Raw genomic sequence first — 10,046 nt, 5'->3', positions numbered from 1 at the left:
ACTACACACACACCACAGCACAATTAGCTAAACATTAAACATTTCAGCTTCTCACATACCCATCTGCCAAGTTCCCACACTCTACATTCCTTCTCAAGTGCCACATGGCTGGTACAGGCAATAAAGTAAATAAAGTGCTACCGCTTTGGTGCCTGTGCCATTGAGAAAAACAGCCACAGAAAATATTAGGCAAAAGGGAGGCCAAAAATCAACAGGCAGAGGACATTTACTGTTAGAATGACTAAAAGGGAAAGAGTTAAAAACCATTTATATTGCTTGTTACGTGCAAACAGTGTGTTTCGTGTTGTACCGAACACAGATATGGTCTCTGCCCAGAGGGCCTCACAATCTAACCTTATGCCCCACTGCAGACAGTTGGACTCCACATAAATGTAGGAATGTGCCCATACAGTTCCCTCAGCAACTACAGGGCCTAAATTATACAACCAAGACAGATTAAATTAGCACAATGTGCCTGACAAGATCCCACTAATGTGATACAGTTATTGCACACTGCTTTATACATCAGACTATTTAGCAATTCTCAGGTTAGTTACAATACTGATAGTACAATTAAGGCTCAGCTAGTACTTTGCTACTTAACCCCTATTTGCAATCACTCAAACCTTCGAGAACAAATAGAAACTCTCATAGGACAAAACCTCTCATATCTGATCTTAGCGCAGAGGTTGTTTTTAGAGGGTTTGAAGAAAAGCATTTGTAGATCTCAGAGGCCTAGACATCAAGTGAAGTTTAAAAAATAAACAATCCGGGCGTGTGTTATGCAGGTTTGAAGTTGAAACCCGAAGGTATCCCAGCTCTCGAGGCAGATCGGAACTCATGTGCATATATTTTCAAATGTTCATATGTTACCTGTCAGCTCTGTGTTCTTGGGGAACCAGAGCACAGTATCCAGCCTGTCTGACTCACAAAAGATCCCCCTCCCCAGCCTCTGCTTGAACCAAAACCGATCAGCAGAAAGACTTACAAAAAGCAATGAAAAGGCAGTGGGAGACACATCTAAACCCCTCCAGACAAAGGTGATAGGATTAAGCCAACTCCCCTAACCTCATTTGCATTGAAGATGGGACAGGGAGGCTTCTCATTAGCATACAGAATGGAGAACAGAGATTCCAAGGCAAGAACCGCACTGAACTCTGGGACCAGAAAAGCAGGGATGCACTGCATCATGGGGGATCTCTGCTCCAGATGTTAATGAACCTAGGCCTGCACACACCTAGCTCAGTAGTTATCAGACCAATTCTAGTAATAAATCCTTGATTGGTATCCAAAATACTGAAGCTGCCTAATTACCTTGTGAGCTCCCTCGAAGGAACACCACCCATAGCCAGGAATGACCAGTTCCTATTGTCTATCCTGAACAAAACAACTTTCGTATACTCCCTTGAGTCATCAGTTTACCCATAAACAAATTTAGTGTTCTCCCTTGAACCACTGTTATTTCCCTACAAAAACCCCTACCCATGCTCAAGTAAGTGTTCTGATGCCTGGATCCAAAATCTGCATCAATTCCATTGGGACCTCATCTTCTCCTGACTGATCGTGCTGAGGGCTCTGCCTGTCTCCAGCACCCTGGACCCTCAGCTACCACCACCACCTGGGAACCCCGACCGGTTCAAGCTTCCCGGAGTGGTGAGAACCCAAATCTCTCTCTCTTGTATTTTTTTCTACTCTAGGTATCGCTTTCTAACCCTGACTTGTGGGATCGGGTATTGTTTTCTAAACCTGACTTTTGTAATCAGATTTAAGCTAGATTTAATACTGTAACTGTTTTGGTTGTTTGGCTCCCCTTGTATGGTTATTACCTGGCAATACATAACTTTTATGGTTAAATTGGTTGCTTCCCTTCCTCCCTCTCTCTCTGTTTTGTGTTTTTGGCTTCCCCATTTGCTCTGCAGCAACACTCCTCTTACCTAAGCTGAAGATCCCTGTAGCGCCCAAAAATCCCGTGGGGTTTTCTCATCAAGTGGGTTACTACTAGAACAATTGTAATGTCAAACTGGGGATAGGGACATGCTGAACCTGTGGCATAGGAGGGTGGCAGTTTGAAAGTGCTGCTTGATCCAGTCTTCTGGGTCCAGGGGCATATAAAGGGTCAGCTTGGGAGTGCTGATTGACCTGGTCCACTCAGATGCACTCTGTTAATCTGTGTGTGCGTGTTCATCTGATTCTGGGGCTGGAGGAACCCAGCCCTGGGGAACCTAGGTCCTGCAGGATAGCTCCAGTGGGAGGGAACTTGCAGAAGGGAGAAGTAGAGCTCCATATGAGAACATACGTGACACAAGCAGTACATTGATAGAATTACAGAAACCCCCTCCACCCCTGCAGACAAGTAACCCTAATAAATGAGCATACCCCAAAGTAACAGGCAAATCTGGTAACACATAACTCTGCTGCTGCAAAAAATATGTTCATAGCACATAGTGTCATTACTGCTCATTCGGGATTACTGGTGTATCAAGTGTGATGTTGCCCTTTTGGGGGGGGAAACCATGAGAGTGTTTATTTTAAAGCAACGGGAAAGACATTTTCCATGCTCACGATTGCAAAATACCAGAACAGATTTTGCTCAAACTTTCAAAAATTAAAAATATATAAAGAGACATACTTTTAGGCAGTGACCACACATGAAAATATCAGCTCTAAAAGTTTCAGACCCACTTAAGCAACTAAAAACAGGAGGTGAGAGAGTGGAAACTGTCTTGCAGATGTAACTATAATGAACACAACTAGAGACCACTATAATATACCACTACCAAAATCACTAGCCAACCATGTGGCTAGCTTGCAACACCGTCAGATCCATAAACCAAGCGAGATAAGATCTGGTCATCAATTTAGTGCATCATGCTACAGCTGTTATATATTTTTTTCCTATGGAACTTTATTCTGTAGTTCTTAGTGTTTTAAAATGTCCTTTTGGGGGGCAAATATTTGTAAAAGTGATCAGTAGTCTTTACTTAAAACTTAAGATATACAAACAAGGCTATTATCTGACAGCAGTTAAAATTTTGTATATTCCAAAAGACATTTTTAATTTGTTGAACTGCTTCCTCAAACAGTGCTTTATTCCAGATTTTCTTTTTAGGGTTAGATATTTTTAGATTTGTGCAACAGCCAAAAAAGGTTGGCATCTCACATGCTGTAAATCATTAAAAGAAAGCAAAAAAGTCTTCTAGACCTTAGACAAAGTTTTCTTGCAAAGTATAAAATGGAAAACAAACATCATGGCAAGGCTTTCATTGGACTATAAGGTAGGGGGCAATTCTGAATCCCTGGAGCAACCAAAGGTCAAGAAAAGTCAGTAGAAGTTTTGGCTGCACCAAGGGTGCAGATCACTTTCACTTTTCATATATTTCATTTACAATCATTTAGCCTTCGTTTAGACACAGGTCAGCTCCTCCTCTGGGGTAAATCAGGAACGTTCCAGCAAAGACAGAGGAGTTATGCTGATTTACACCAGCTGAGGATTTGATCCAGAGGGCCCAATTCACTATTGTCCTGCACTTTGTGTATTCATTTACACCAGTGCAAAGTATTACTGTTCTGACCTGCTAACGCTTACCAGCCACTTTGCACTGGTCTAAGTGAACATGCAGCACAAGTGTGAATTGGGCCAACAGGACCTGATTTTCAAAGAGCTCCCAGCACAGCCTCCCACTTGGTGCCCCAAAGTAATAGTGAGCATAATGAATCTGGCCCCTAAACGCCTGACTTGTGGGTGCAGCCAGCAAGTTAGATAGCTACACACTGCCAATCATTGCACCCACAAATTGCAGATGCATAAAGGAAGGCTGGGTTTTAAATACCGTGTCCTAGACACACAGGCCCAGGTGCTTAGATACCACAGTGTTGGGCATGATATAAAAACTACTCAGAGTACATACAGCATTTGAAACTATTTAAACAACTGCTTATGGCACTGACTACATTTGGGCACACAGGACATGCCAAAGTGAAACAGAGCAACGGTCCCTCACAGACAGCGGCTGGCAAAGGAACCAGAATTAGTCAAGTCAGCTTTCATTGCCGGAGTTTATACTGAACCCGGCATGCTCCCACGGGCTGCTGTGTCCCCACTAAATGGAGAAGGCTCTGCAAAAAGATAGAAAAGCAGTAGAAAGACATGGTAAATATGCACCTGGGTTGGTTTGGTGAACACAGCCCTGGTCTCAGTTTGCTTTGACATTAATGTTATAAGCATCGTTTCTTAGAGATTTGCTTTGCCTTGTTACAGACTTGAGAACCAATATTAAGGCCAATTCTTACTCCCACTGAAGCCGATCGGAGTTGTCGTTGTCTTCAGCGGGCCCAGATTTTGGCTCCCATGTTTCATTTTAAGTCAGAATTGGCTCTAATACAGTATGAAGCATGAACTCTGGGGGACTCAATTTGCTTTCAGTGGCATGATGGCCTGTGGTGGCCAACAGACGGTGCAATTCTCTCCCGTGGGAGTACAGACACTGGTGCTGTTCCAGTCATGAAGCGGGAGCTGCTGGCTGAGATACTGTGGCCAGGCCCCTTCCCCTGGCAGCCCTACCCATTTTGAGGGCTGTGCTGACCACAACCCGCATCCTGGGTGGACTTTCCACCACTGCGGAGCAACAGCCAGGTTCTTCCACCAGAACCAAGGAGTGCCGGTCCTCTGATATGCCAGCCTAACGGGCAACTCCTATCAATCCTGGGTCATTGAAAGCTTCCACCTCTTCTCCTGGTGTTAGATACCTCACTTACGGCGGCTTAGATATAAAGGCAAGTGGCACATTTGGGTCGTAGCAGGCGTATGTGTTTGTTATGCAGAGCACCATGGTTTGCGAAGGGGAATGCTAGCCAACAAGCCAGGTGGGAGGAATGCAGACACGGACAAGGAACAGCTGCAGCCAGTGCCGCTCTTAGCCAGTCACTCACTAGCAAGGGATATTTCAGGCTCAATAATTAGTGGTTCTGCTGTGCCACTGGATGCCCCGGGGGGGTGGGGTGGGGGGCTGAGCACAGGGATGCACAGGCTGCTCCCAACATGCAGCATCCTGCGCCCTGTTTGAGAGTGCAGAGACACAGGGCCCCTGTGGAGAGGGAGTAGCCTCTGGGGGAACCAGGACTCTGTACATTGAGCTTCTTGCCCATTCTGCGGGGGAGAGCAATCCCTTCACCTCCTGATGGAATGAGAAAGAATGTGAATTCTTTGGTACTGATATATCGACTTACATCTGGTCCTTATCCCTCTGCCACGTGAGTGCAAAGGCAATGGAAAAACAGACCCTTGGAGTTTCCAGTCCCTTACCTAGAAATCACCTTTGAGCACGTAACGTAGCAAGGGTCCAGCCCATCTGGCATGGATAAGATTATGTATGAAGCGACAGTCAGAAGACATTTCTATATCCTCTACCTTGTGCTAAGTACCAGGACATAGGCGAACAGCACAAAGTCATTAAATAAGACGCTATGATGAGGTTTAGCCATCTATCTAGGGGCCAAAATGTGCTCCTCTCAGCTGCACTGCTGTAAATCCAGAGTAGCTCCATTGGCTTCAATGGCGTTACTCTGGATTTACACAGCTAGAAGTGAGGGAAGAATTTGCCCCTTACATATTTTACAAACAACGTTACAGTTGAGAGGAAAGAAATAGGGTTTAGAGATTTGGATTAAACATACAAGTATTTACCTCCTTTGGTACTGGGTCCAAAAGAATAAATTCGTATTTGTAAAGGAACAAAATGACAAGCATGTGAACCTCCATTATAGCAAGCCACCTAAAAAAGGCAAAGGAGAAAACAGTCGTTTATCTGGCATGACCACCCCATATTAGCAGAAAAAACACACAATCCCTTTTGTACACTTTAGAGTCCATCACCTGTCTCTGCATACAAGCAGCAAAGAGTCCCGTGGCACCTTATAGACTAACAGACGTATTGGAGCATGAGCTTTCGTGGGTGAATACCCGCTTTGTCGGATTCATGTGCATACAAGTTTACCTCCAACAGAAAAAGATGCTGATGATCTTTTAGCAGGTAAAGGGTATGACTGTTGTAGCTTCCCCTTCCTATCTGTGAAACGCTAAAACTACTGCACTGTGGTCCTCAACTCCTCTGCTACGAGAGTTTGTTTTAAAAATAGGGTCTGTATGCTCATTTGTAGGGCCCTACCAAATTCACAGTCCATTTTGGTCAATTTCACAGTCATAGGGTTTTTTAAATGAGTCCATTTCATGTTTTCAGATGTTTACATCTGAAATTTCACAGTGATGTAACCGTGGGGGTCCTGATCCAAAAGGGGATCATGGAGTGGAGGGAGTGTTGCAAAGCTGTTGTGGGGGGGTCATAGGATTGCCACCTTCACAGATACAGAGGCAGCAGTGGTAGTGACCCAAGCAGTGGAAGACACAATGAAGATAACTGGATACAGACGCTGTGGCATGTACATGATCCTGGAGGGGGTACCTGATAAAAAAGTTTCATCTGCATGAAGTGCCGCCTGATAGAGCTGATGGAAGAAAAGATCCGAGGATTGGAGATGCAGGTGGAAACTCTAGTTGAGTTTAGAAGGGAGTTTGAGCAGATGATGGAGCAAAGACATGAGGAGTCTGAAGGGAAAAGCTCAGACTTGCAGATGGAAGCAGGCCCAAAGAACTCTGAGGAGAGACTGCTGGGTGAGGAAAGTGGACAGTGGAAGCATGTGACTAAGAGAACCAGGCAGAGGAAAAGACGGGCCAGTGAAGGAGAAATAGAGCTCAGGAACAGGTTTGCAGAGTTGGAAAATGAAGAAGGGGCACAGCAGGTGGTCGCTGAAGGTGAGAGGGAAAGGAAGAAGAGAAGAGCAGCTAGTCCTATAAGAAGAGGCGAAGAGTCAATGGAGATATCAACACCAAACATGAACCCCAGGAGGATACGGGATGGGTTGTGGAGGATTGCAAGGGTGAATAGGAATCAAGAGGACTTGCAGCCAGAAGGAACAGAGGACAGACCAGAGAATCGCACTGTCACCAGGAAAAAGCAGGTCTACATGATTGGGGACTCCTTACTGAGAAGAACAGACAGGCCTGTAACCAGAGCTGATCCGGAGAACAGAAGGGTGTGCTGTCTGCCAGGTGCTAAGATACGGGATGTGGACCTGAGGCTGAAGAGGAGTCTAACAGGAGCGGGAAAGAATCCACTGATTGTCCTTCATGTGGGAACGAATGATATGGCTAGATTCTCACTGGAATGTATCAAGGGAGACTATGCCAGGCTGGGGAAGACACTTAAGGAAATCAAGGCTCAGATGATCTTCAGTGGGATTCTGCCTGTTCCTAGAGAAGGACAACAAAGGTATGACAAGATTATGATGATCAACAGATGGCTCAGGCAGTGGTGCTATAAGAAGGGCTTTGGGATGTATGGCCACTGGGAGGCATTCATGGACAGAGAACTGTTCTCTCGGGATGGACTTCACCTGAATAGGGAGGGAAATAGACTTCTAGGATGGAGGCTGGCACAACTGATTAACAGAGTTTTAAACTAGGAATTGGGGGGAGATGGTTGGGAGATGTCCAGGTAATCTCCACGCCGGATTTTAACATTGAGAGGGAAGAAAACAAAGTAAGAAAGGATACAGTCATGGGTAGGAGAATGGACATATGCAGGAAGGGTAGTGTAGATACCAATCTAATAGGTGATACTGGTGGTAGAATGTCTGGGCCTAATCGGGTAAAGAATGTGAGTGAAGCCACACAGCAAGAATTAAGATGTTTGTACATTAATGCGAGGAGCTTAGGTAACAAAATGGAGGAACTAGAGTTACTGGTGCAGGAAGTTAAACTGGATATTATAGGAATAACAGAAACAGGGTGGAATAATAGTCATGACTGGAGTACAGGTATTGAAGGGTATGTTCTGTTTGGGAAAGACAGAAATAAAGGCAAAGGTGGTGGAGTAGCATTGTATGTCAATGATGAGGTTAACTGTAAAGAAATAAGAAGGGATGGAATGGATAAGACAGAGTCTGTCTGGGCAAAAATCACATTGGAGAAGAAAGCTACTAGAGCCTCCCCTGAGATAGTGCTTAAGGTGTGCTACAGACCACCGGGATCTGATTTGGATATGGATAGAGAGCTTTTTAATGTTTTTAATGAAGTAAATACTAATAGGAATTGTGTGATCATGGGAGACTTTAACTTCCCAGATATAGACTGGAGGACAGGTGCTAGTAATAATAATAGGGCTCAGATTTTCCTAGATGCGATAGCTGATGGATTCCTTCACCAAGTAGTTGCTGAACCAACAAGAGGGGATGCCATTTTAGATTTGGTTTTGGTGAGTAGTGAGGACCTCATAGAAGAAATGGTTGTAGGGGACAACCTTGGTTCGAGCAATCATGAGCTAATTCAGTTTAAACTAAATGGAAGGATAAACAAAAACAGATTTGTGACTAGGGTTTTTTATTTCAAAAGGGCTAACTTTAAACAATTAAGGAAATTAGTTAGGGAAGTGGATTGGACTGAAGAACTTGTGGATCTAAAGGTGGAGGAGGCCTGGAATTACTTCAAGTCAAAGTTGCCGAAACTATCAGAAGCCTGCATCCCAAGAAAGAGGAAAAAATTCATAAGCAGGAGTTGTAGACCAAGCTGGATGAGCAAGCATCTCAGAGAGGTGATTAAGAAAAAGCAGAAAGCCTACAAGGAGTGGAAGATGGGAGGGATTAGCAAGGAAAGCTACCTTATTGAGGTCAGAACATGTAGGGATGAAGTGAGAAAGGCCAAAAGCAGAGTTGTAGAGTTGGACCTTGCAAAGGGAATTAAAACCAATAGTAAAAGGTTCTATAGCCATATAAATAAGAAGAAAACAAAGAAAGAAGGAGTGGGCCCGCTAAACACTGAGGATGGAGTAAAGGTTAAGGATAATCTAGGCATGGCCCAATATCTAAACAAATACTTTGCCTCAGTCTTTAATGAGGAGCTTACAGATAATGGTAGGATGACAAATGGGAGTGAGGATATGGAGGTAGATATTACTACATCCGAGGTAGAAGCCAAACTTGAACGGCTTAATGGGACTAAATCGGAGGGCCCAGATAATCTTCAAAGAATATTAAAGGAACTGGCACATGAAATTGCAAGCCCAATAGCAAGAATTTTTAATGAATCAGTAAACTTAGGGGTTGTACCGTATGACTGGAGAATTGCTAACATAGTTCCTATCTTTAAGAAAGGGGAAAAAAGTGATCCAGGCAACTACAGGCCTGTTAGTTTGACATCTGTAGTATGCAAGGTCTTGGAAAAAATTTTGAAGGCGAAAGTAGTTAAGGACATCGAGGTCAATGGTAACTGGGACAAATTACAACATGGTTTTACAAAAGGTAGATCGTGCCAAACCAACCTGATCTCCTTCTTTGAGAAGGTAACAGATTTTTTAGACAAAGGAAACGCAGTGGATCGAATTTACCTCCATTTCAGTAAGGCATCTGATATGGTTCCACATGGGGAATTATCAGGGGTGGCTCTAGGTATTTTGCCGCCCCAAGCACGGCAGGCAGGCTGCCTTCGGCAGTTTGCCTGCGGGAGGTCCCCGGTCCCGCGGATTTGGCGGCATGCCTCTGCGGGACCAGCAGACCCTCTGCAAGCATGCCGCCGAAGGCAACCTACCTGCAGCCCACGCGGCGACCGGAAGAGCGCCCCCCATGGCTTGCCACCCCAGGCACGAGCTTGGCATGCTGGTGCCTGGAGCCGCCCCTGGGAATTATTAGCTAAATGGGAAAAGATGGGGATCAATATGAAAACTGAAAGGTGGATAAGGAACTGGTTAAGAGGGAGACTACAATGAGTCATACTGAAAGGTGAACTATCAGGCTGGAGGGAGGTTACTAGTGGAGTTCCTCAGGGATCGGGTTTGGGACTAATCTTATTTAATCTTTTTATTACTGACCTTGGCACAAAAAGTGGGAATGTGCTAATAAAGTTTGCGGATGACACAAAGCTGGGAGTTATTGCCAATACAGAGAAGGACCGGGATATCATACAGAAAGATCTGGATGACCTTGTAAACTGGAGTAAT

The 10,046-nt window shown here is 44.6% G+C and overlaps 1 protein-coding gene across 3 annotated transcripts in view; it reads right to left on the bottom strand.

Moving 5' to 3' along the window:
• Positions 1 to 1,564: 1,564 nt before the first annotated feature.
• LOC120400208 (24-hydroxycholesterol 7-alpha-hydroxylase-like) overlaps positions 1,565 to 10,046 on the bottom strand; it is a 52,545-nt gene continuing 44,063 nt past the window's right edge. For all 3 annotated transcript variants that reach the window (XM_039528618.1, XM_039528620.1, XM_039528619.1), the window contains exons 11-12: positions 5,684 to 5,771; positions 1,565 to 4,116 (exon numbers count right to left, since the gene is read on the bottom strand). In XM_039528618.1, the coding sequence (XP_039384552.1) occupies positions 4,045 to 4,116; positions 5,684 to 5,771 (160 nt within the window). In that variant the 3' untranslated portion in view covers positions 1,565 to 4,044. The remainder of the gene's footprint in view (positions 4,117 to 5,683; positions 5,772 to 10,046) is intronic.

Source organism: Mauremys reevesii, linkage group 3 (assembly GCF_016161935.1).
Source record: "Mauremys reevesii isolate NIE-2019 linkage group 3, ASM1616193v1, whole genome shotgun sequence".
In the NCBI taxonomy this organism is placed as follows: domain Eukaryota; kingdom Metazoa; phylum Chordata; order Testudines; family Geoemydidae; genus Mauremys; species Mauremys reevesii.
The sequence above is the reverse complement of the archived record's forward strand: the minus strand, read 5'-3'. Positions and strand labels throughout refer to the sequence as shown.